Genomic DNA, 27,615 nt, shown 5'->3' with positions numbered 1-27,615 from the left:
GACACATGGTTAGAAACAGGGGGCCAATAGTCAATCCACTTAATTTTTTTTAGCACATTACTTATACAATATATGTAATTCATAAGAATGGGAGAGAAAGACAAAACTAAACTGATAACATTCATCTATGATTGAAATGTTTGCCTAGCCTAGATTAAGCTATTTTTAGCAATGTCTCCTGAAAGCTGTCTTTTGCTTGATTTAGTACTGTTATGGGATAATCTGTTCACAAACAGATTTAGAATAGTGTAAAGAATGTGATAAGTCGACCAATGATTGGGCATTTGTTTCATACCATTACTGTATTAGCAACTGATAAAGAGTTGTAGTACTGACCCATTTAAGTATAAGGCCTGGAAAATACTGAAAACCGTTATCAGCCACGTTAAGCCTATTAAGACGGTTTCCGCCGAACAATCGAGCAATAAAGGCAAAAATATAGTTACCAAAAAGAGCTCATAGCATAGTAACATTTTTAAATACAGTTATGAAGAACTTATCTAAACTTTAGCTCTCAAGCTGACCCCGCATGAGAAAATTGAATTTGAAGTTAGCCATATTTCAATAAACACCAACATTTCACGTCAGTTTGTCTTAAGCTCCCAGTCTTATATAAGTACACTGGAACCTCTTTGAATAGAACACCAAAGGAGCAGCAGTGAGTGTCCATACTATGGAGGTAAAGATTGTACGAATTTTGGTTTCTCTAGGACCAAGTGAACGTCCGTAATAATTTTAGAGGTGTCCGTATTATGGGGTATGTTAAGGAGAGGTTCGACTGTACTTTCAGTTGGAATTCAGAACATTAAAGGCTTGACGCTTTGTTTCTAGTATTTTCAAAGGCTAATCTCTTCTACCATCATCCCTCCACCCCTTCGCCCAATGTTCTTCAAAAGATGATTACCTCTATTAAGAAAGCAATCGTACATGTACCTGTGCATTCAATATGCTAAACTTTCTGGTTGTGATGCTGTGTGAAGTGTTTTCCGACAGAATCTGTAAACTGATGTCACCATACTTGACGGATCCTTCAGTAGGCCAGTATTGTGGGTAACTCTACAGTGAAATAATAAATGATCCGTTGAGTTGCCTTGTACAACAGAGTTCTTATCTTTGTATATCATTTTCTCCACGTCCTGGGATTTTTCCTTGAATTCACGTACAACCCTTTGGCAATAATCAATGACACGTAGGGAATGAGATAACGTGACCTGTGGTTTATCAGCACGGGTCTTAAAAACGAAAATGATTCTACATGTCGTTCAGGTAATTTCCGCTTTTTTTTGACTCAGCAAAATTGATTCGGCTTAGTTTCTTGTGATTTTGTAGGCTTATGCAAGCACAGCTGTGTCGTCATTATTTCGGAGGTTTCTGCATTTTTTGCTTCTACAAGCAAATTAAATGTAATGCTATTTTGTATATCCTAGAATGGAAACACAGGTTAACTGAACAGGTCAAACTTACACCCTAAATTTTGTATGTAAGTACCGCTGTGGAATCTACCTGTTTTCCTTCTTTCAAGCTGTTCAGCATCACAACTGTGCCAATACCATATTGTGATATCATGCGCCAGTAGTCTTCAACAGTGTTGTCCATTGGGGCTTGAGTCAGGATATACGCGCCATGTTGTCTGTAGTCCTGATACAAGATGAAAGGACATTAAAAACTACAGAACAAATCTTAGCATCACCAACACTCTGTTGAGAAAGTAAGTAAAATTTTAAATTTTAAACTGGTTTAAGTGATATAACTGAGGTGGATAATAGAGACACATATTTGTAGAAGCACTTCCTTTAGAATGAAGATGCATGATGCCAGAGCTCAAACAGTCTCTTCTTTGCCTTGAGTTATGGTCTAACACTGAACTTGAATAGCCATGCACCACCTCAAACTATATTAAAAGCCCTCTAAAACAGTGACAACTTTGAGTAACCAAACATAATATGGTGATGCTATATATCTTACGGCTATCAGATATGACAATTTATTTACTTACGTCGACAAAAGAAGCATTGATGTAATCCTCGTGTGGTTCAGAACAACTCAGGAACACTCGAGCAGTATCCACTAGTGTAGCAAAGAACGATAGTGTCAGTAAAAGCTTTCAATTTTTCCGAAATGTTTCTGACAAAAGTGACAAATAGAAGCATGTTTAAAACTTTCCAACGTTGAAAGAAATAAAAGTTTGTTTTGTAAACTCCACACAAGAAGTTACTCACAATTGTATTTCTTGGTGTTACTAGCACGATGCATGAACACTCTCGAAATACGGAAAATTAATGCTTTCGGCTAGATCCTGATAAGACAGGGTCTGTAGCAAAATGAATGCTACAAATTGAACACGACAGTCCTTCTGAACATTGAAAGCTAAAATTATTATGACGTGGCAACAATTTGAATTCCAAGAAGGAATCGATTTGCTTCTGTTCACTGTTATTTACATTTGATTTTTTTCAAATAATACAAAAATACAACTGCCATCTTAACATACTCCTTTAGCCTCCTTTCTTCATTTTGGTGGCAATTTATGACCTAACTGTTGTAGGAAAACGTTTAGAGGCTTTCTTTGTTCTAAAAATAATTTCGCATAAATTTCGACTTGATCTAAATATTTCTCAAACTCAGTAATAATTTTATTATTAATTTATTTATGATTCTATTTCTATGTTTTCTTCTTGGTTCAAGTTTCGATTAAGAAGACAATATACCGAGGAAGAGTACTTCATCAAATTTCCATACACCTTAAAGTTCGTCAAAGATACCCAGCTGCGCGTCGTTTTTTCATGTTTGAAAATGTGGTAAAGCAGTCACTGTCTCTTGGGTTTCATGTATTAATTAGAATCTAAAACAAACCAACACTTACATGGTACAATATTAGGAAACCTATTCTTGTTAATGTTGAAAGGCTTAAACGCTGCCTGTGATTCCTCCCCTGATGACTGGCAGTCACTGACGAGTTGCAGACGCTAATGAAACCAAATTGAAGGGAAAAACAAAAATCATAAAATGAAAAGAGAACAAGAAATCGTTATCGTGCCAAGCTTGATTGTTAAAGTCAAACCTTAAATTGAAACAAGATGTTATAACGTTGAAGTAGGAAGAAGGCGAGACCAAGAATGGAAATCGTTGCAAAACCAAGTTTTGGTTGACAAAAGATTTTGTATGACAGTATACAACAATTAAACGTCTTCTACCTACTTAACTCTAAATTTTGGGTTGAATCAAGGTTGTAAGGCTACAATGTTATATACATGGAGAATGTACCAATTCAAAAAAAGCAGTGGCACACAGTGACGTGGGGTTCAAGGGTATTTACGTCATAATTTATAAACCTGATTGAAGAAACGTTGACTCATGAAAAGCATAAACCAAAAATCTCCAAGCCTTTACATGCTTTTCTCTTACTTTTTACGCCAAAAGGCAGATTGCTCATGCGAGGTGATATTTAAAGGAAGACCCGTAGACAATCTAGGGCTTCAACGAGATTCGACCTCATGACGCCGGAAATTCTGTGCTACCACAAGCAGACTAAAAGTATATATACCTTAAACTCTTCTGCAAATCCCGTTCGTTTGGTAGATTTTTGAGTTGTAGCAAGCTTGTTTATTGCGATTCGTAAGTCCTTTGCCGCAATCTCTGTATTTCCACATGTCAAAGCTTCCATCACTGCTTGATGCAAAAATACATACTGTTCCTACAGAGAGGTAAAATTATGGAAGTGATGTTTAGAATGGCTGTTTATCACTGCTACTGTTACTTACATAATTAACTTCCAGCTCTTGAAAACTGAAGCTGACTTTTTCTATTCCTTTTAAAGGAATAGAAAATATTATTTGTGTTTGAAACTCTCGATTAAAAGAAACTGACAAGAAAGTTCAAGTTGTGAAGACGTTTGGGAAAACAAGAGATGCTTTGGTCCTGCCCCAGCTTTTTGAGTTTTCCCAAACTTTCATAGGGGTTTTTATTTAACAAATAAAGAAGCCTCACTGTGCTCTGTTCTGTTGTAAGCACGCAGGAAGTGGCTGAGCACGGAGTGTGGGTGCGCGAGCCGTGGCGGTGTCTCCCTTCTGGGCCGCCCCCTAGTGCCGGCTGGGCTCTGTTTTATCTTCCACTTCTATATTTTTCAGGTGGCGTCGCGACCTCTCTGTGTCGACATACAAAACTTTTAGATGGAAAGAATTTGATTGGTGAATAAGACATCAGCTGTCACGCTGTCAAACATCAGGAACCATCAAGTATAAAGCTGAAGTCAAGTGGATCCGAATTTCACATCCTTGAAGTTCTAAGGACTTTAGTAAAAAGGATGGAAAAGTAGACTGTCAGTGAAAACCGGCTGATTCTGGCCCATGAAAAGTGCACGTGTTAACTTGACAATAGAAAAACAAATGCAAAAGCTGGCTGGTACTTCACTCGGCCGTGCGCGTGTTCCGTCACTACATCCATCGGATTTAGGGAAAAATTAAAGTCGGAGGGGCTGGGCCTCCCTTCGAAGGATGGAACAGGATTGTCTTCCTGATTGCATTGGAGGTTTTAATTCTGGACGTCTGCTTCTGGAATGACAGGTAAATTGTGTTCGATGTTTTCTTTGTTTTCGCGCTTGTTCAATTTTTTCTAACTTTGCGGCTTTGGCTGAAATCAACCTTAATAAAATCTCGTAGGGTGAATTGTTAGGTGTCTCTCGAGGGCGCGCGCGAGTGCACTCGTGGCTTCGGCGAGCCGGGTTGTTGTCTACTTCTTTGTTGGTCATCTGGGCTGGCAATTTTTCTTTCCGGCCGGTGCGCAGAAAAATTATTCAGTATGTGATAAGTCTGAGTTGTGTGAGTATTCGCTGGCTATCTAGATTTCTGTGTTTTTGATTTCTGTTTGTTTTTTTGTTTTTTTTTAGGTGGCTGTGCGTGTTTTATTTAAAATCCGTTATTAAAGAAACTCATCAATCAGATTCCCATTTTGTACTATCTTTCGTGTTTTCGTTTCTCTCGGTTGTCTTCATTTCACCTTGAGTTGTTAATTTGTGGGAGGGGTCCGTACCAAATTTCACTTTCTGTCGCCGTGCAATTTGTGCTGTTACTGGAACAGGGCAAACTGAGCTGCTCGCCTCGTTTTCCAGGTCAAGAGTTCAGGGTCAAGACAAAACAGAAGACGTTCGGGATGTGGTCGGCCAATTAGGTCGTGGCGTGACATTTCCTCCGTACACTCTGGACTCTGATAAGTACACTGTTTCAGCCAATCAGAGCGCGCGTTATATGAAAACTTAATTAAAAATTGGATAACAACAGAGAGAAAATGTTTCTTTTTCTCCGAGAAAGTTTTGGAAGAAAAAGAAGAAAAATGACTCGTTCATTGTTCTTTTCAAAATGGAAATTCTCATACATCCACAGGTTGCTCTGTGTTTCTGTCATCACAGAAACAACAGCATCTTCAGCATCCTCCTCCTCCCCCTCCTCCTCCTCCTCCTCATTATCATCATCATTCTTACCTCTTTCTGGACCATGTAAGGGCGACCTCTCCGCATCACTTGCACATAATTCTGAATAAACACGGTCTTTATCTTCTTAGCACTTTCCAACATGGCGTCAATGCCAATGTACGTTCCAGTCCGTCCAACACCAGCACTGGCAATAAAACAAATGACCTATCAACAAGTGGAACTTAGACTAGTGTTCATAGCGACAGTAACTCACACCATACTTAGTAACAGTAACAAGAAAATGATGAATTTTCAAAAGGTGATTTTGGTAAGCCAAGGTAACTTTTTTAACATTAGTTGAAGAAATCAGCATCCAATCTGCTATTGAAGCCTACATGTGAAATATGGGAATGCGATTGATTCAGGTTTCCCATAATTATTGGAAGAATCTACCTTTTCAAACCTCTTCACAATCTGAGGCCATTTCTTGGCTGCGTTTTCACTTGTGCAAAACATTTCATACCTAAATGAGGTTTACTTGCACATTCAATTTCATTCAAATCAAACTCATTTGTATGAAAGGTTTCAAACCAGGACTCATCTATGTCTTAACTCAGAGACTCAAAGGATAGTGCAGAATGCAATGGAGCCAATCTATTAAAGAAATGATCAGAATGATGCTTTATGTTTCATGTTTACTTGCTTTATTTCACTATTAGTTAGACGTTGAAACACCAACTGCGTTCCTTCCTGGGTCATCCTTACGCTTTTACAACTGTAACACCATAATTTTGTTCATTTGTAGTTCAAGATACTTTTGTTTTCCTTTCATATGCTGTAACATGATAATTTTGTTTTGTTTTGTTTTTTACACGGCGACATCAATGGCAACTATTTCACTTTTATTTAATGAAGTTGCGGTTTTAACTGCTCGAAAGACGTTTCTCAAAAAGTAAAGAACAAATCAAATAAAAAACATCTCTTTCGAAAGATTGTTTTAAAGCGCGGTTCATCTAGGATATTTCTTTCCTGGTAATTTGGAGTTTCGCACCGAAAATCCCGGTGCAAGTTTTTCCATACTTAATTAGGAAAGCGCTGTGAAAGTCTCAAAATCTAATTTAATTAATTTGCGGTTTTAACTTGGCACCATGGAGTCTGCAGGAATCCTACCGCAAATACATGCGATACACAAATGTTCCTAAGAATATAAGGTAGACTAATCTGCGCATGCGTTTAGCAGAAATACTTTGCTCTAGAAAGAATAGTACCACAAGGAGAGCAAAGGGCTTTCTAAAACAAATATATACCTTTAAATCTTCATATGAAAGTAACGTAGATATGTTCCATGTTTTACCTGGGGGATATGGTCAGGTGCTCCCCACCCCTTACCCCCTTCACACCTTGACAGGTGTTCCCTATCCCCTACCCCTTTCACAGGACTAATTAAATAATTGATATTAATTAATTAATTGGCTATTAAAAGTTTACACCATAGCGGGTTACTGTGCTAGCGGACGACATCCCCAACAAACCATCACAATAGTGCATTCTGCACTAAAATGAGGCAAAAAGCACTGACATGGGATTTCTTTCTTCCTCCTTTGCGACAACAAATGCACTATATTCATATTGGATCATTGCTTTTGAAGTTTGTATCGGAATTTAAAAACTACTTCACTATGATGCACAGAATGCTAATGCTTTTAGAACTTTATGACATCACTTAAACCGAATTCAACATCATTTGCCATTTACCTGCAGTGCACAACAAGTGGGCCACCTGTGGCTTGGTGCCTGGTATAAACCTTCCATCTAAATCCCAGTAGAGCTGTAGAACGCTGTGGAACACCTTTGTCTGGCCAAGTAGTGTAATGAAACTGAAGGACCTCACGTTTCTCTGATCCCTACATAGCAAAAGCACATATGCATTTTTGAGACGTTATTATGACAGGTGCCAAATCTTCTTTAAACTGGCGTGATACGGTTTCTTCAGCTACATAGATATTATTCATTACCTTGTGAAATTGTATGTATATACCCAATAATTGATATAGTCCCTTGATTTTGTAGTTGAGATTGCGATCGTTGTGATCAAATTACGTTTCTTGTTTGTTGAAAGGTCATGATTCCTTTTATTGTTTTTTTGGTTTTAATTCTGCACTAGATTTCAGTTAAGAAATATTAAGCTACTACAATACAATATAATACAACAAATACATTTTATAGTAAATGGTTTGAACCCAGGAGTATCAGTAGGTCGTACAGTGTGATCGTCCGGGTGAGAGTAGTTCTGAGAAGAACTGTTGTTGGTGACTGACGTTTCGACAACCTGAGCGGAAGTCATCTTCAGAGTCAAGTGAAAAGTTGTTGTCAGTCGATGATGTTATAAGTCTGGTCCTTTGAAGTTGATTGGTCAGTTTAGCCATGATGTTATTGGCTGTAAGACTAGTGTAAAGATTGTCATCAGTAATTGGTCAGTTTCGATCCGTCTATTGTTAGTCTAATTAAGTCGTTCTGTTCTGTCTATTGTTAGTCAAATTAGGTCGTTCTGTCGGCGGTTCGTTTGTCAGTTCTGTTTACGTCGTGAATAAGTCGTTTGTAAGGTGCCGGTAGTTGTTGACATCTGTTGATAGGCGTCTGTTCTAAGTTTGTGTACCAGCTTTCCAGATTTTACAACCCTACAATATCCGTGTAGCTCACAAACCTATAACAACGTTACGACATTTACTGACCAATGTTAAAGACAGGGACGAACCTAACAACAGACAGGAAGCGATTTACAAGATCAAATGCTCCGACTGCCAGGCCTCCTACATCAGAGAGACCGGTAGAAACCTCAACACGAGACTGACTGAACACAAACGAGCGGCGAGAAATGGTGATGTCAACAATCACATTTCTGAACACCATCGACTTACTAACCACAAAATCGACTGGGACTCTGCTGAATGCTTAACCTACAGTACTAACTATTTTCAACGACTGAATCTGGAAAGCTGGTACACAAACTTAGAACAGACGCCTATCAACAGATGTCAACAACTACCGGCACCTTACAAACGACTTATTCACGACGTAAACAGAACCGACAAACGAACCGCCAACAGAACGACCTAATTTGACTAACAATAGACGGAACAGAACGACTTAATTAGACTAACAATAGACGGATCGAAACTGACCAATTACTGATGACAATCTTTACACGAGTCTTACAGCCAATAACATCATGGCTAAACTGACCAATCAACTTCAACGGACCAGACTTATAACATCATCGACTGACAACAACTTTTCACTTGACTCTGAAGATGACTTCTGCTCAGGTTGTCGAAACGTCAGTCACCAACAACAGTTCTTCTCAGAACTACTCTCACCCGGACGATCACACTGTACGACCTACAATACATTTTACTGATAAGTTCATCCCAATCGTGGTTTTCGGAACTAATTTGCAATATTAAAAAAAAATTATTAAAAATTGTGTTTATTTAACTCTTTGTAACATGGTGTTTTCAGTGACCATACTATTGTGATGTTCAGTCTTCTTTCCAAAACATGTTTGGTTACCACAAACACTCCCAACGTTTATCTTACATTTACAATTTCAACGAAAACAATCAAGTGTAATTTAGCAAATTGAAATTGTAATTAGCAACTCAGCAATTATAAATTAATCAATTGTAAGGTGGCAAAGACAGCAAGGTCTTGTTTTGAGCTAATTTTGGTGCAATTTATGTATTATATCTATGCTCACCTTCACCAATATAAATGTTCGAATCTGGTAATCGGCAAAGGCTTCAGTCTTGTGTAAAGTGACTGTAATAGAGCCATACTTGGAAGTAGTATCTGGCCAGTACTGGTCACACTTGTTCTAAGAAAGACATAAAGGAAAAGAAATTTCCACAAACTTATGATTTACATACGCATATAATAATTGTGATCTTAAGTCAGATGCCGTATAATTTGGAAAATAACCCCCCCTAAACTAAGCGCCCCCCCTCCCAGTCCGCAAAAATCCTTTCCATGATAAGCCCTCCCAAATATAAGCCCATGGGCTTTTATTTAGGTATAGCTCTTATAGAAAGACATAACTTTTCCGAGTCCCTCATTGTAGTGCTTGCTTTATACTTATGTAGTTATAGTTACTCAAAGACCTGTAAACGACGGTAAAAACTTTATATCGTTATGTTTAGAGAGTTTTACCATGTGGTATTTTTGTGCTGTAGGTTTAAGTTTGTTTCAACCTGAAGATAACACTTTTTTAATCACTTAAAGCAACTTGAATTTATTTATTGGGATTTCTTTTTAATGAATTCAAATTGTCTTTGTAAAAAGTGTTTTCTCCAGGTTGAAACAGATTAACCTAGGCTGGAAACAAATTTGACATGAAAACCAATTTGTTCAGTTCTTTACAGGTGCTTTTGTCATTTTCCAGGTAATAATTAAGTTAATGTTGTACGTTTGAAAGTAACATGAATGTTTTCTTAATGCCCCAAAACAGGAATGACTTTGTTGGTATAAACAACAAATTTGGGCTTAAAAAGGGCTTTAAAGTTTAGCGTTTCAAAGGTTTTATGAGTTCAAGCAAGCAAGTAAAAACTTTATTTCTGTTTCTATGTATTTAGCCCTTGTGGGCTAATTGGGGACACCAATTTCGAAAGCTAACTAAATATTAGCCCCGGCAGTCCAATTTCGAAAGAGTAAAAATTAAATTCCTGCAAACATACTCAAATCTGTAGGGCTAAATGAAAGTTTACCTTTCCTTGCTCAACCAGGTTGGTTAGCATGACAATAGTAACGCAGTTCTCCTGCCAGATCATTCGCCAAAAATCATTAAACGTCACCTCCTTTGGACCTATTAAACAAATATCAAGCTGATGTAGGAAGCCTCAAAACAAGCACACTGAATCGATGGAAATATCACATTTGCTATGGCTACATAACTCAGTTTAAGTACATATACAGTTACACGCACAAGCTTTCGAGGGCTTTTCGTTGGCAACTTCCCTGGCATGACACTGCTCACAAGATCAACTCTAGCTGCATACTTTAGTGCAAAGTAACATAGCAACATTAACAAATTGTAATTTGTTTCAAGTGATGAACTGTTTAAAAAACACAACAAAAGGATAACTGGAAGCGGGTATAACATTGTGATTCAGGTCACAATGTTTACCAAAGAAAAACCTCTTTCTGTGTGCGTTACCTTACTTACTTGCGCTAAATTACTATCAAACACCACTAAGCTAAATGAAAATTAATGTTTTAGGTTTTTAGCATTTGTTTATTTATCTATATTAATTTATCAATTTACTAACAGTTACTTCTATTGACTGCCCTTTGCAAATCATTACTCGACCTCATCCAGGTCATAACTAGAATAATCATAGGTTAATTTTTTAACAGAGCATTTTCTATGTGAAAGTCTTCTACTAGTTTTGTTGTACCTTGAGTGGCAATGTAACACATACTTTCCTCATCAAAAGTCTAGGAGAGATAATTGAATGCATACAATACATTACTTGCTGTCAACCATGCATGTGCTTGCTGTCATATAATTTGGGGGAAATTTATAAAAAATTTTTTTTATTTTTTTTTTAAAAAATTTTTTCCCTTTTTTTGCCCCCCCCTTTTTTTGTGGTCCCCCCTTTTTTTTTCTAAAAAAAATTAATTTTTTTATTTTTTTTTTTTTTTTTTTTTTTTTATATTTTTTTTTTTTTTTAAAAATTTTTTTTTTTTTTTTTGGGGGACCCCCCAATTTAAAAATAACAAAGGAGGGGGGGGAAAAAAAGAGAAACACAAATAACCAAAAATCGCAGAAAATGGGATATCATACAAATACACATGCTACTACATATTGACTGAATGCTCTCGACCAATCACATGTTTCAAAGTAATTCTAATGTATAATAACACTGCTTATTTCACAATCCAAATTTATGTCAATTGAATTTTGTGCAAGAAGCTAGAGAATTAATTACAGAACTAAAATTTCATCTCCGTATTACTGTTTTTCAATTTCTTAAGTAGATACTTTCTATACACTGGACATGTTCTGATTGGCTAAACACAAGCAATTTTCACCTTGATTTTTGTGGTTGAAGTCAATAACAGTTAAATAATTATATCCCATTTTGTACACTTTACATTTCAGCACTGGCTTTACAACAGGCAAGGCAACAGCGGTGTGTTAATTATTTCTTAATATATTTGTCAGACTACATAGAATTTTCAATAAATTATACCAATGTACATGTGGGGATCAAAGACGGTTGATGTCAATAAAGATCGATCTATAGATAATGGCATTGACATTGCATTACTTACTGGAATGTAACTAGCGTTGATGAAGTCAGACTTTGGGTCACCTTCTATTTTCTCCAACACAACACGGGAGTGGTCATCTGTTAAGAAACAGAATCTTTCACTGATACTGATGTGGAGCTAACAATAGGGGCTATGAGCTGAAGATATGTTTAAAGCTCTATTACTACGTGCACTACACTTGGCTTTTAGCATGGCTTAAACGAAATGGAAATAAATATTATAGCAAAGTGATGTGGTCCAGTGTATAAAAAACATTAAAATAAAAGTTGCAGAATCAATTAAATAACAGTACAATAACTTATCAGATAAACTTTTTCATCCTGTGTGTATACGGTTTTAGGATGTTTTTGCAGAAAAGAAATATGTCTTCGAGGTTTCAGATAAAATTTCAGACAAGGTGTCAAACAGGAAATGTGACAGGTCAAATTCCCACTGTTAGAATTAAAAATCATTAAAAGTTTTCTATTAAGTGTCGGGTCTTGTCGCTGACCTCGTCAGGTTTTTGACTGGAGACTCCTCTTTTATCTGGAACACTGTAACTGTTGCCTACTCATTACTTCTGTGCTGAGTAAGGAACAGTGTAGAGTAATGGTTAGCTTAACCGAAATCCAAGAACCTAGCCATTTTCTAAGAGCTACACAACCAAGCACAGATGCTTGTCCACTTTTAATCAGTAAACAATTATTTTCACGAACGTGAAATCTCAAGTAATAAAATGCATTACTCACAGGTAGTTATGTTTCCATAGCGGTTTTTAACTTTGTTGTCCTTGCCAACTTCCCAAGGAAACTGCATACCACCGGGTAAATTCTGGAAAAAAAAATACAGCTGCTTTGTTTACACCAGTTCTGAGTCAGAAAAAATTTAGGAGTAAACTGATTAACAAATAGAAACTTTCAATGAATGTTGTTAGTATGGCTGATAGATTTTTCACAAATATTTTCGGTGCTTTGTCAAAAACGAAACAAACTAAACAGCAAGCACAGGTAACACGGCAAGATAAAGAGAAACCATTCTTATAGCAATTACAAAATTGATTCTATTATCATTCGATGTATTTTCTCTAGATCTTGTTTTACTGATTGAGAGACTGATGGCATCTTGTTGCAGATAATGAAAGCTGTGAAAGAGAAGCTCGCCTTATCAATGATGACACAGTTGTTCAACTTGGTTATCACAAATCAGTGCCATAATAATTTAAATTTCTAATATCATATTATCTGGCTTTAAAATACAAGCTTTGGCACAGATACCAGTGCATGAGTGTAAGAACAAGTTGAAAAAAAAAGACTTCTTTACAGTGTTTGAGACTTCTTTACATGGTTAATTTTCATTATAGTGTGAAACCATCAGGATGATCATCGTAAATAAGGCCTATTTAGCACCATGCATTAACACAGTAATTGCAAGAAGGAAGATTGTTTGATAGAAAACAATCTAACAATCATCTTGCTTCTTTTAACACAAAACTTTAAAAACAACAGAAGCAACTATTAGATCTGTTTTAATTTCAGTTTTAAATTCAAAATCCCTTTCATGGATTCATAAATGTCCTGCTGTCTAAAGTTAGCCATAGTTTATTAAAATTTCTAGCAATATCAACTCATCACTGAAATGCAAAAAGCATAATATAATAAGCCTTAGGGTTTCTTTTTTACACCTCCTCACCACCTCCTACTTTGTTAATTCAGTACCTTTTCACTAACCTTGTTTTGTTATTATGTTATAATTACTACTAGAATAGGTACATGTGTGGTGAATAAAATACAAATACAAATACAATCTTGCCTTAAATTCCTCTCGCAGCACAATTGCTCCATTACTTGACTTGTTTTTGAAGTAACTCGCAAACTCAACCACAGGAATTGGTTTGGGTTTACCATCTTCAGCCTCACTGTAAACTACTAGTTCTTTTTCCTCAGGGGGAGGTACCTTCACGACATCTATAGGTAAAATTTTTCCAGAACATTTGGAATGTTTTGCATTAGAAAAAGTGCATCAAAGAGCACACTAGCCTGAAACCTGCTTAGTCATGCAGTGATCACCAATGAAACATGCTCCACTTCAAAACGTGCTTACATCAGGCGATGCATTAAGCCAATCATGATCAAAACAGGTTTATTCTGAAAATGATTGGATCGAACTACCTCACCAAGTAGTCTTGATCAAGGTTAGACAAAACATGTTAAATGTTGCGGCCAATTACGAACGGAAAGAAAGTTTCCAAAGGTTTGTGAAGTGAGATTAAATCACAGAATAAATGTAACAGCTTCATTTTTCGGTTTAAGCTCCAATTTTTCGGTTTAATTGTAATGTTTAAGATATGATGCAAGTCCAGAAAACCTGCATAAATGGCGTGTTTGGAAACAAACTTCTTTGTTTCCTACAAACATGTTTATTTTAAAAATGTTTCGGTGAAAATGTGATCACTGTATAAGTGAATCAAACTAAGACCAGTGTATTTCAAGTCCTTACCAATGTAAGGGACAAATCTTCATGGAATGTATTAAGTGCCCTGTTGTCGAAGGCTTAGAAAAGTTCTTTCAGAAGTATACTGTGAAAACCCTGCTTGTTGATATGTATCAATACATGTAGATAACACTTTAAATTACCTTTTTGGGGCTGTCGAATATCAGCCACATTCTGATAAACAAGATTAGCTGTGCTGGTAGTGGTATCAACTGAACCACGTGCAATGTCATCAAGTTGAACAGAAGTCCTCCTACTGTCGCTTTCTCTTTCTGACTGCTTCCTCCTAATGATCACAAAACAAAATGAGTTATTCACACTACACACACTCTAATTGATTTAAAGTTAGGTCAGTTTCTACTATTTTGCAAATTTGATTTAACTTCAGAAAAGATAAAAACATCATGGGCGCCTAAAAACGGAGTGCTGTACTGTATACACTTGCTAAGTTAGAGTGCACACTGCTGTTTTCTGACTCTGGTTTCTGCAGCAGAAAGTGCCTAGAAGTATTGCTACCACCTCTGGATGAGTCCACATGGATGGGATGTTAGTCCATTGTTTTGTCAGGTTGCCCTAACCATTCCCTGGTATCCATTTTTACTCATTAAGGTGCTGTGACGGAAAGGGGCTTGCACAAGAACACAAGGAACCTGCGCAGATGTACATGTACATGTAGGCCTTAGGCCACGTACACTTAAGAACGTTCGCACTTAATTGTTTATGTGCATCCTTACTGCAGTGCACACAAATTATTTATGTGATGTAAGGCCATGTCACATATCAAATCTAACCACAAAAAGAAATGGTAGCCATTGCATTAACTTTGCTTGCAGTTTACTCTCTTAAATGGTCGGTGACCCCTACTATTTTTTATAAACATTTTCTCTTCTAATTCTTGACAGATTGTAACAAAATGAACAAAAAAAATCAATGTGGGAAGTTTGAAATTTTCTTATTTCCTGCCCATGTGGCATCAAATCCTGCCATCTTGACTTATTAGGCCAGTGCAAATGTGTTCGCTAAATGATTATAATTTCTTTTAGGAATGTTACCATCGTTTTGCAGTTCAAATAAATCTTGTTGTTGTTGAATCAATTTGCTTAATAAATCCACTTAAACAATATTAGGCAACCTGCATCCATATATTCAGTAACGAAAACTAATGTATTAGATTTAGGGTGCTCCATTGGACATCTTATCTCCGCAACGAAATCAGTGCCCCCCCCCCCCCCCCCCAACTTTTTTTTCACATTTTGACAAGAGTGACTCATAATCTCACAGTGGTAAAAGTTTTAGATAAAAATCGTACAAGGCTCGTGTGTTTCTAAGACTTGACTACATCACATATCTAAGGGCTCAATTACAATTTGGTTTATGATGTGCCCATGGTATTAACATACCGTCGATACAACACCACCGCAATAAGAAGTGCTGGTATAATGAGAAGCAACAGGATCACAGGCACAGCAATGACCACAGGATTTACAGATTCAGAACCCTCGGTTTTGTCCTTTCCTCCAACATCTCCATTAAAAAGAAAACACACACAATGTTAATCAAAATTAACTTTTTATCATTAACCTACAGTTAATAAACACGTAAAGAAATAAAACAAAATAATACTAGCAAATTTAAAAAGAGCAGCAACACTTGGATTTAGTGATAGACAAAGTAACTTGGTAGACACTGAAGGGTAAAACATGTCAGGAATTTCACATATGATCTTAAGTATTTTCCGTAATTAAATCAAAATGATTAAAAACCAAAAACTTTTGCGGATGTGATGATTTTAAAATGACTGGAGAATGTATGTGAAATGAGAAATTTGAGAACACAAAAACAAAAGAAACAAAACTGGAGTACAATTTCAAGTGGGTCTTGTCAATGTGGAGGATAGAATGTGCCACTCAACTGCAAATCAACCAAGGCAGAGCCGTGACAAATGAGCCAATACTTTCAGCTTGTATTATTATAATGACTATTTTGGTTGCAATCACTATTGTTTGCTTCAAGATTACTACTTTTCAGTGTAAGCCAGAGTGGGGCCATTGCAATATCGCATTGGATTTGAAATCAAGGTTATTAGCCAACGCTTAACACTAAAGTTTCTGCTGCTTCTCACAATCTATTGGATTGGGTAACATTTTCGTTTGCCGAGCTTTTCTTTGGGCAACCAAATGTTTTCAAGGCGACATAATTTTCGACAGGCTGCTCTACCCACATTTGGAGTTTTTCCAATGTAGTTTCCATTGTTTATGAGATTTTCTTAGGTTTCTTGTAGTACTCTACAGTTTTACTTATTCTAGCACTTGTTTAATCAATTGTGGTGATTTTCTCAATATTGAAAAACATCTTGTTATCCAAGTTAGAAGACTTTACAATTAAAAAATTGAATACATTTCCCACAACATAAGTTTCATTATTATGGCTTAAGTGCGGTCATCTGCATTTTTCACCTTAAGTATTTTGGACCCCCAAAATGAATTTCCTCAAACTTTCTCAGAACAAGACGCCTAAAGCTTAATGCTTAAAACCGGGCGGTTAATGTTAACGTTTAACTACCTGATTAGACAAGTACAGCAAAAACTTTTAAAATACCATTTAATTTATATTGAGTAACACGCAAGTCTGTGGATTGCTTGTCCATGCTTGGACAAATTCCTGCTTAGGCTTTCAAATTTTTATTTTTCTTCCGAATACTGAATAACCTAGGTGTTGAAAACGTTTTGTGTGCAATCTTGAATAAATGAACTCAAACCAGTTAAATGGCAGTACAAATGATCTCCGACCAAAACAAACAAACAATTAGAAAGATTTCGTTAAAAACTATGACGCGTTTTTAAACATTTTTAAAAATGTACCACACCAAAAAAATGGGAATAAGAACAAGATAAGAAAGCTTTTCAGCTTTCAAACATGCAAGCTCTTCACGTCAATTTTGGGAAGCAGTCACGCAAACGCAAGTTCTTGATTGCGTGATTCATTGCAGGTCATTTCTCCATCGCCGTTCGGTTCCGACTGAAACTCAAAACCCTTGAATGAAAAACAAACAATAGATATTTTATATTCCTCGCTAAAAAGAGTGGAGTAACCAGAAAATTACAGTATTGGCTCCTGCTCGAATAAAACGAGTCACATAAATAATAATAAAGAAAAAACGAATAAAACGAGTCAAATATCGAGAATAACAGAAAAATTTCTAAACAAAATTACAAAAGAAAATAAAAAGACTAAAAAAGGGCATGCATTAGACCACACGTATTAGATAACAGATGCTGCTAAAAATCTCAACTAAATGTGAAAAAAAGATTTAAGATGAGGCGAAGAAACATTTGAATTGCATTAAAAATTTAGCATGCCGTGATAAAATTTAATTAATTATACGCGCCAAAGGGCAAGTTTTCATTTTTGCTGTCTATTATTTCACACGATGGCTTTACCGATTTACATTCCATTCTAGTTTGAAGAAATTATTATATTATTACTTTGCATTTCCATTTTGTTTTCTGAGTTCTTGAAAACTGTGCAAGTAAAGTTTTTACATCAAGAACAAAATAAGGTTCTTTTGTTGTGTAAACATTCAATTCGTCTGTGACACACGGACTTTGTCGGCCCAACTGTACACGGATGGAAATAGACAAAATGGACACAATTCTTGCTAGATGAAAAGCATCTTCAAAGTAGAGTCTGGAGCCGTTTTTAAATGCAGGAGCTTGCTGCAAAAACATTGCGTGACTGATGTAAAAAAGCTTCGACCTCAGCGACCTGTCGAAACAACCACCGGTTTCGGACTCCAGTACTCGCTTGAGTCGAACGCTTGAATAAAAACACAAAAATATATCTTTCACGTTTAACAGAAATTGGGGTATTAGATAAAATTTTAATTGCTCCTGCTGAGTAAATATCAAAAGTGCGGGATCTGAATCCTGGCCAAGAAAGCGGCCGAGTGAACTACTACGACAAATGACGCAAATATGTAAACATCACATGGTGCCTCAATCTATAAATAGATGCCGTGTTCGTTTCAAAAGCCTAAAAAGGCAACTAATACAAACGTGAAAAAATAAAAAAGAAACATGAAAAAAGTTTTAGATGAATTTTTATTCAAGATGGGGTCAAGAAACATTTTAAAAGGCAAAAAGATTTAGAAAATTTCAAAAACGTGAAATTTTCCATGCCGTGGTAGAATTTAATTACATGTATTAAATTACCCGCGCCAAGATTTCATTTTCATTTTGCAGAGCATTTGTTTTACTTGCTGGCTTTACGGATCCCTTCACAAATACCATCACAGTTCGTAGAAATACTATACATTACAATTTTGTTTACCGAAGTCTTGGGAAGTGTGTAAGTAAAGCTTTTACATCAAGAACCAAAATAAGATTATTTTGCTGTGCAAACATTCAATCGTCTCTGATACGCGACTTTGCCAGCTCAACTGTGCACGGATGAAAATGGACATAATTCTTCCTATTAAATGAAAAGCATCTTCAAAGTATTCCGGCTCAAAAATGCTCTGGCTACCAGCCGTTTTTTAAAAAAGCAGTTATGCGTAAAGCTTGCTGCAAAAACATTGCGTGACTGACGTTGCGGTTTGGAGCTGTCAAAACAATCACCGGTTTCGCAATCCAAACGCTTGAATAACACAAAAATATATATATTTCACGCTAAACAGAAATCAGGGTTTTAGATAAAATTTAAAATAGAAGAGTGATTTAATAGCTGGGTTTAATAGCTCCTGCCGAATAAATATCAAAAGTGCGTGATTTGAATCCTGGCCAAGGAAGCGGCCGAGCGGGTCTGGAACGATTTACCGACACGACTACGACGAAAAAATTCCGGACGATTTATGAACCGGGCCGGCCTAGTCCCCGCCCGGTTAATAAAGGTCCTGATGAGTGATTCACATAAATATAATTTTGAGCTCCATCCGATTTATATTTTAGCAACAGTGAATGAATTTCGGTTTGGGGGATCTCAGAAGGGTTTCACTGGCAATTTTTCGACACTTTTTAAAAAACTCGTCCCGAAAAGAAAACCTAATGAGACCGAATATTCAGTCATTATTCGGCAGAAGGGAATGTTCGCTATTTAATACTGGTTTGGTTTTGGATTTTGAAAAAATTTGAATTTTTTACAATTTTTTATCTTTTCCCCATTTGAAGCTAAGGGTGCGTTTCTTTGGGAAAATCCAAAATTGGATCATTGATCTCAGATCACACGGATACTTTGCTCCCAAAGAAACGAAGAATCCGAAAACGGATTTTTTGCCATGACAACCCCGTATTAAAACACATTTCGCACAGAACATAAAATATCAGCACAAATTTATTTTTCGTCGAATGTATCCTAGCTAAAATAATTTAAGCATACAAAATCTTTTACAAAAACCACACGTCGAAGTAGATCTTCTTTAGCGTTAAGCACAATGTGGCGAGAAAGCATCTGAGAGCGAAGAATGATTGCGAAATGATCAGTGCAAATTTCACTCGTGGCAATTTCCAAAGGATACAACTTCTGTAGGCACACAGAAGCTGTTCTAGAAAACCTGTATCCCGTTTAAAATGATACTACATACCTATCTGAAGCTACCGTTTCCTTTTATCGTGAAAAATTTTTGTATTTTGATCGAAATAACCGCCTAAAACTTTCCGTATGGCAGTGTTTACAAAGAGCGAACCTGTATTTTCACAGCAAAGACCGCTGGGCCAAGGTACTTTTTTCGAATCCTTTCCCAAAGAAACGCACGGATCATGAATCCTAAAAATCCGGATTCAGATATGATCTGATGTATCCACTCGAAGTGTGGATTCTTCAGATCATTGATCCAAGATTAATTCATTTTCGGATATAGGTAAAGAAACGCAAATTATCATATGACCCATACGGACCCGCGCGCAATTTCCATGGAAAACCATATGAAAAAAAGTCCCGTATGAGGGCCGTACGCCTCGCTCTAGCAGGGCCGGAAAAAGCCGTACGGCCCTACTAGAAAAGCGTACGGCCCCGCTACTGCCACGAGATGCCGGAATTGGAACCAGTTAATTCCACAGCTTTGAATTCAGATAAACGATAGTTAAGATTTTTCCCTTCGGCTTCAAGTAAAAGCAAAAAATGTCCAACATGTTTATTAAAACTTTACTATCTAGAAAGCGATGTCGTTTGCAGGCGCAAAAATTAAACAAAATGTGTTTAAACTTGGCAATTATGAAGAAATACTCCTGACAACAACAATTAAATCGAAATAAAAGCCGTCAAAAAACAACAAAATCGGACAAAGACGTATCCTGGTTTGAAGTCATGGTAAACTGACATTGAAGAAAAAATGCAAATGCGAAGTAAACTCAGATTTCTCTTTCTGCTGCGTAATTTTTAACCTGATTACGACACAGTTTTGCCGCTTGTTTTCACAAAGCATTTTAAGCACAATTTTGACATCAACTGTAATGCAGAGATCAACATCGTCGAGGAACTAACGAATTCAAGGGCTAAGCAGCAACAGCAGACGTTCATGAATCCTACGATCCGTGGTAAACAAAACAACTTGAAGCCGAAGGGAAACGAAGCGAAGCAAGACCAAGAAAAATCTTGAACTGTCAGTACAATCCCTTTCCAAGTCTTTATGTAGTTTCATAGATTAAGATCTAATGTTGTTTTTAACATACAAAATCCTTCTTGGTGGAAAATTAATTAATCCTCTCGTTCAAATCAATCGTGAATTACAGCTCAGAAGAAACGTCGCTAAATCAGGATAAATTCAGTCTTGTTCGCTGAGAGACGAGCACGACTAACCGAAACGTCGTGCAAATTCTTTGTTGTAGTCCTCCATAAACGTTTCTTTTGAAATTTCTACTAACTGCAATCATGTACGAGGAATTTATTCGGATTTAAATCTTCTTGGAATGGAGCTAAATCTCGGAGATTTGGTTGACAATTTTAACAGAAGTTCAAATCTTTGTACGCACATCGCAGTTCAAATGCACTTTACTGGCTTCCCAAACAAATTACGAGCTACCATTGGCTTTTCAAAATGCGCGCGAAACGGGCCGCCGCGTCTGTATCCACGAAAGAAAAACAACAAAAAGAATCAGTGGTCATATGATAAAATGCTTATTGACTGAGTTAGGTCGGGCCGGACGGGAAAATATTTGGCTCTCGGTCAGGACGCACGGACCTCGCTGCGCTCGGTCCGTACGTCCTGACCTCGAGTCAAATATTTTCCCGTCCGGCCCTCCCACTCAGTCAATAAGTACATAATCCGTTTTTGGATCAAAAATCCGGATTTGGATTTTTCCCAAAGAAACGCACCCTAAGTTCGAAGGTTCGAAAAAATGGCCAAGTTTGAACGAAAATACCGCCAATGATACATGATTTGACTTCACAAACTTACACTCCAGCGAAAGAGCAATGTCTCCGCCTCAAATATATGCAATAAAATTTTGGGGCAGTTAAAAGTACGAATTGTGGGAAGTAAAAATTCAAACAGTATTTTTGTAAACAAACGCCGCCTTCGCGAAATAACTCAACCAACGGAAAAAAATTAACGCAGAGAGAAAAATTAATACAGTCCACTTACCTGCCAGATTATCAATGAGTGTAGGTAGCTAAACACTTCAAGTTCCATTTTCTCGGCAATACAGAAGCAGATTTTCTACTACTGTTCTTTTGGGTACTCAACAGTAGTTGGGATGATCCTTTATTATATTATCTTTTGAAGGTTTAGAGATTTATTGATTTATAATGTTGCGGTTGATAATCCCGCAACGTTTTACGGGGGACCAGAAACGACTTTTACAGCAATGGTGAAAGAAAACGCCTTCCCCTTACTTACCCCCTTTACACCCATTTAAACAAAGCCATTGTAAGCCAATGAGAAACAATGTAAATCAATACTTGCACGGAACGTAATTGAGAATAATTAGTTCCGCATTTCTTTGCGACACTTCTGAGTGGTATAACTACGCCTATCGTAAAACGGTTATCAAGGAGTCTAGGTTATGGCAACCTGTGGATACTCGTCGTTTGTTGGTGGCCCTTGTGGGCAAAGTCCTGTATATCATGAAAATGTGGAGCCAGTGGGGGTAGGAGTGTGTTCTCAGACCAGTAACCAGGATTTTGCATGGGGATGTGCGTATGAGCGCCGCCGGCGCGAAATGTTGGCATGTTGAGCGCCTCCGGCGCGATAACGTAGGGGGGTTTGTGGGTATCCTCCCCCAGGAAATTTTGAAAAAATAGATTATTTGAGACAGCATTTCGTGCGTTTGAAGACAGTTGGTTAAGAAAATCAAAGGTGCTTTGTTAGCCCACTCGTGAATGAGAATACTAAATGTATTGGTGTAGAGCTATGAAATGATTCTGTCTTTTTGTGAGCGGCATGTTAGTATAGAAGTTGTTTGAAGGGAGATATGATCGCGTTGGTTCCTTGTGTTTACAGCGGACGCGGGTAATCCATTCATTTTTTTTTACGACAATCTATTTTACAATTTTATACGACGTCTTTTTTTTCTTTCTCCTTTTTTTATGAATCTATTAGAGATGCAAATCAAGTACTATACAGTATATTATTAAAAGGCAACAAAATTCGTCAGTTTGGCGAGCTTTTTGACGATAAATTATTTACGTATCATGACTATCGATTATCGTACAATACGCTTGGAACTATAAAACATTCAGAGACTGCTAAAATTGGACTTTATTCATACAATTGTCCTGAAATCAACCTTTTAATACCCAACACAGTCGCAGTCCACAGTTCGTGCCTGCAAAATCGAAAAATTTCATGAAAACACGGAATATCACTAGTGCTTCGAAGATTTTCATATTTTCTCTAAGATTATTTCTTCTATTTGTCATGTGAAATTCTTAAGAGCTATAAATCGAGCCATTCGAATAGGTTTTATACATACAAGCCATTAAACTTTGAACCTACGGTATCGGTCAGCGCGATAAGAACATTACAAAGAAATCTATATGCTAATTTTCAGCCCAAATGACACGCAAGTCGAAGTGGTCTAGCGGTTAGGCGTTTGGTCTTCAAAACCATAGTTGATGTTAGGAGTCGCCGGTTCAAACCTCAGAGGGGTGAAACAAAAAGTTAAAAAAAAAAAAACAAGGAAAATTAATTTATAATTTAAAGCATAAATTATTATTCATAAATTAAAGTTAACAGCCCATAATTTAATGGATAAATTATTATTCATAAATTAAAGTTAACAGCCCATCGACCGACCGACCGACCGACCGACTGACTGAGTGAAAATTTGCATATCACTTTCCATAACCATACTCGTTTCATTACATTCACGAGTAAAAAGCACGTAATAGTGCAAGTAACAGCGACTATAATTCTGGTTCATTTTTGTGTTTTGCTGCAGCCGCAATGGCTGCAAGCAAAACACATTGAGAGCTGAAGTTTGTGCCGTAAGGTGGTAAGTGCCGTAAGGTGTAAGTGCCGTAACAGAGGAGAAATCTGAACTACCGATGTCAATCAAATCCATGAACAAACAAAATCGAAACCAATGAACCGTAGCGCTGATCGCATTCGAAGTTACGGGCCAAAGTATTCGAACGCAAACCACGTTGGACACGTTGGAAAACAGAAAACCGATTTAAAAGTATATCGCATTGGGAAAGAAAACAAACTGTGGCGCGACCACTCCAGTTTTATGAGAAAATTATTCTGCAGTTTTCATCATTTACGAAAAGAGCGAAGACTTGGAACCTCGCCGAAGGTCATAAATATTTTCTCCAAAGGACCGGTTAGTGCACAGTTTGTAAACTTTCGCTTTGAAAATAAACTTACCCTCACCTTGTCTACACTGTCTACAGCATACTAGTACTGTATTAACTCTGAACTTCATATTTTAAAATAAAATGTATGAACGTGTAACTTGTCACGCAAAGACAGCTGGAAAGGAATATACCATGCTGGTACTGCACCGCTAATTGTAGCTGTATTCGAGCTATATAAAAGACAGCTAGAAACGAATTAATACTAGTAACATCACAATGGGAAAGAAACTTATTCAGTGGTTCACACCGTCGAAAACAAAGAAATATTAAAGGAAGTTCTCATTCACCAGATTCACTGCATCAGATGCAACATTCGTCAGTTCGTGTTTAAATGCGTGGCGACCAGTTTGTTTACTAGTTATTAAAAAATACTAGTTATTAAAAAATAATACGGTCTTCATTTAATAAACAGTTCATCCTTAAATTTCAGCTTTTCTACGACTGACAGGTAGGTACTATAGTATAAGCCCCGCTAAAATAGCTGGAAAGGGAAAGTTTTTTGAAAAATGAATTTTTGACTGACGCGCTGGCGCCACATGTTTATTTTGTGAAGATTAATTAAACGCCGTGAAAAATAGAATTTGATGTCCAGCGAGCCACTGCATCTTCGGCTACGCAGTCCTCAGTGAATCCTCCAACTTCACAAATTTCTAAAACTTTAAGAAAACGAACTTTCGCAGAATCAAAAATTGGTCCTTATCGATCTTCCGATCTTGTTGTGAAGACACTGAAATTCGACGAGTGTTCATGCGTGAAGGGATGACTGACGAATGATAATAATTATTTGTAAACTTTCGCTTTCAAAATGAACTTTGCGTTACGTTCAACGCCGTCTTTCTGTTGTTGTACGCCGGTGCGCGTGCGATTATTTATAATTTCTGAATTTTGCATATTTAACTCAGGGTGACACAACAAGTTTGTTAAGAGTTAGTTGTTCCAGTGTTTAATTTGGGTGAAAGTGGTTAAAGAACCACTGTCTTGTCACTAATAAATATATCACATTGAGTTCTTATAAGGTCAATAGATTCTGTCTTTTTCGTTGTTGTTAAAACGCTACCATTGTGACAATGATTCCAAATACAACTAACGGTAACCAGTGAGATAACGCCACTAAAAGAATCACATTGAGTTCATTGAGATTTTTTTATAATGTTAAGAGTTACTGTTTTTTATCAAAGAGACAATCATGTCAGACATTACGTTAACTTACTAGTAATTAAATTATGTTTGCTGTCTTTGATTTCAACATAACATTGATCAGTAAAATTATCAGGATTGAATTAACACAAAGTGACTACAATATAGTGCAATTATTAACCTGCACACAAGTGACAGACAATAAAAGACGTTGGATTTCAATCTCGACTCACTTGTCTTTCATCAACATGTTCCCTAAGACTTTGCTCTAGCAGCAAAACACATGGACCCATTGGGGCCCTATTTTTTAAATTCAAATCATATTTTTGGAAAGAGAGCCTTGAAAACGTAATTTACAATTTATTTAGCTAAAAATGACGGCAGTACATAGAAGGAAGACAGGAAAAAGATAGCTTTCTTTATTTCAGTATCAAAGGGTAATTACATAAATCAGCCTGAGAGTCGGTTTGTTGATCTTTTAGCACTGTGGCAAGCTCCAACCTTCTTGGGTGTTTCCGAGCCCAACAAGTACCCCGTCTCCTTACTTTTTGGTAGCGCCTGGGAATACTAATGGCACTTCGAACGGTTCGACTATGAAGGACATTGAGTAGAATGTATCGTAACTTAAAATCATGCCCTCCCTCCCTTCAAGGGAAAAAAACGCCTGATCGCAGGTTAAATGTATCGTTGTAAGTAACCTAGAATCACACAGTTTGGTCCAAGATATACCACACGAATCTACAAATGGTGGACCTTCCACCCAAAGGACCATACTGAATGTAAATAGTCGAAGTACAGAAATTCCATTTCCCTTTATTTATTTATTTTATTTTTTTTTTTACAATGAGCGGACTTCCAAGGCTCGTGGGTTGGGGAAGGGGGCGGGGGTGCAGACGCACCCATCGCACCCCCCTCCCTCGGGCCTGAGTTCTGGTTGGAAGATGTGAAAGGGGCGTTAAGGTACATCTGAAGTCACTGGATGTTAGAGATTCAACCTTAAAAACCGAGGCACAATTGCTGTTAGAAAGAGCAGGTAAACACAAACAATCGTGGAAATTGAAAAAAGAAAACTGTTCAGTTTGTTTATTGCTCGAGTTAACAATTGCAACTATGTTTGTGAAACTATGCGCGACTGTAAATTTCTAATCCTTCCGGAAAGTATACTGTATGCAATGATATTTTTTATATTCTAGTAAACTCTTCGAAATTCGCAGCGTTTGAGGTAGCTTGCAACGTTTCCGATTGTATTAATTTATTGTACAAGTACAAACATGAATCTCCATCCAGGGCTAAATTGATCACGTGCTAGACAGCCTTGAAAGTACACAACTTACATTTTGCAGGAAAAAATGTTTATCGTGTGTGTATCAGTAATATGTCATTATTCTCACTGGGAGCCCTCAAGCACAAACGCCCCTAATTCCTTTGGGACATCACTTGTTTACTTCCCTGCTTCTGTATATACTCTAGGGAGTCTACTGTGCATAATTTTTGGCTAGTTCAGTATAAATAAGTCTGTTTTGTCCTGTTTTTCACTCTCTTCGTTTAAACGGACGCCAGACATCAGATCATCGCTCGTGCTGTCCGGCCGCCATCGCTGCGCCCTGTTTTACTTCTTGTCGTTCGCCTTCGCTTTACGCTAGTTCTCGTTTATCCTTACGGTGGCATGGTTCCCCGGGCGTGTTCTTTGCGGTGATGCAGTCAGAAGACGCGAATTGCTTTGGAGTCGTTTAGCTTTCGTGTCGGAACCTTCGTGTCCGCGTGGTCATTTTACCTTCGCGTCGGTGTTGGACTTCTTCTTGCGCCTATTTTCATCCGTGGTTGTCCGGTCTGTGTTACAACGCGTCTGTGTGACCAGTTTAATCTTCGCGTCCAGGTCTTACATGTTTAGTTTTCTGTCTGTGTGACAACATTATTGCTTTGGAGTCGTTGCGAGTCGTTTTAGCGTTCGTGTCCGCGTGGTCATTTTACCTTTGCGTCGGTGTTGGTCTTCCTACTTGCGCCATCCGTGGTTGTCCGGTCTGTGTTTCTACGCGTCTGTGTTACCAGTCTCATCTTCACGTCTGCCTGACAAGTTAAGCCTGTGTGGCAAGTTTAGTTTTCCGTCTGTGTGACAAGCCTGTGTGGCAAATTTAGTTTTCCGTCTGTGTGACAAGCCTGTGTGGCAAATTAAGTTTTCCGTCCGTGTGACAAGCCTGTGTGGCAAATTTAGTTTTCACGTCTGTGTGACAAGCCTGTGTGGCAAATTAAGTTTTCGTCTGTGTAACAAGCCTGTGTGGCAAATTTAGTTTTCGCGTCTGTGTGACAAGCCTGTGTGGCAAGTTTAGATTTCGCGTCTGTGTGACAAGCCTGTGTGGCAAGTTTTATCTTCGCTTCTGTATGGCAAAGTTAGTTTTCGCGTCTGTGTGACAAGCCTGTGTGGCAAGTTTTATCTTCGCTTCTGTATGGCAAAGTTAGTTTTCGCGTCTGTGTGACAAGCC

The 27,615-nt window shown here is 37.4% G+C and overlaps 1 protein-coding gene across 4 annotated transcripts in view; it reads right to left on the bottom strand.

Annotated features, from left to right (window-relative positions):
* LOC144638093 (receptor-type tyrosine-protein phosphatase S-like) overlaps nt 1-27,615 on the bottom strand; it is a 131,178-nt gene that overhangs the window by 5,565 nt on the left and 97,998 nt on the right. For all 4 annotated transcript variants that reach the window (XM_078497237.1, XM_078497239.1, XM_078497240.1 and 1 more), the window contains 15 exons: nt 15,607-15,730; nt 14,350-14,492; nt 13,526-13,680; nt 12,466-12,547; nt 11,738-11,814; nt 10,858-10,897; nt 10,168-10,265; nt 9,165-9,281; nt 7,163-7,311; nt 5,477-5,612; nt 3,545-3,694; nt 2,864-2,966; nt 1,997-2,067; nt 1,504-1,638; nt 934-1,056 (listed from right to left, as the gene is read on the bottom strand). In XM_078497237.1, the coding sequence (XP_078353363.1) occupies nt 934-1,056; nt 1,504-1,638; nt 1,997-2,067; nt 2,864-2,966; nt 3,545-3,694; nt 5,477-5,612; nt 7,163-7,311; nt 9,165-9,281; nt 10,168-10,265; nt 10,858-10,897; nt 11,738-11,814; nt 12,466-12,547; nt 13,526-13,680; nt 14,350-14,492; nt 15,607-15,730 (1,703 nt within the window). The remainder of the gene's footprint in view (nt 1-933; nt 1,057-1,503; nt 1,639-1,996; nt 2,068-2,863; nt 2,967-3,544; nt 3,695-5,476; nt 5,613-7,162; nt 7,312-9,164; nt 9,282-10,167; nt 10,266-10,857; nt 10,898-11,737; nt 11,815-12,465; nt 12,548-13,525; nt 13,681-14,349; nt 14,493-15,606; nt 15,731-27,615) is intronic.

This window comes from Oculina patagonica, chromosome 14 (genome assembly GCF_052425735.1).
Source record: "Oculina patagonica isolate OP01 chromosome 14, crgOcupat, whole genome shotgun sequence".
Lineage (NCBI taxonomy): Eukaryota > Metazoa > Cnidaria > Anthozoa > Scleractinia > Oculinidae > Oculina > Oculina patagonica.
Note: the sequence above shows the minus strand (reverse complement) of the source record. Positions and strands in the feature narration are given on the sequence as shown.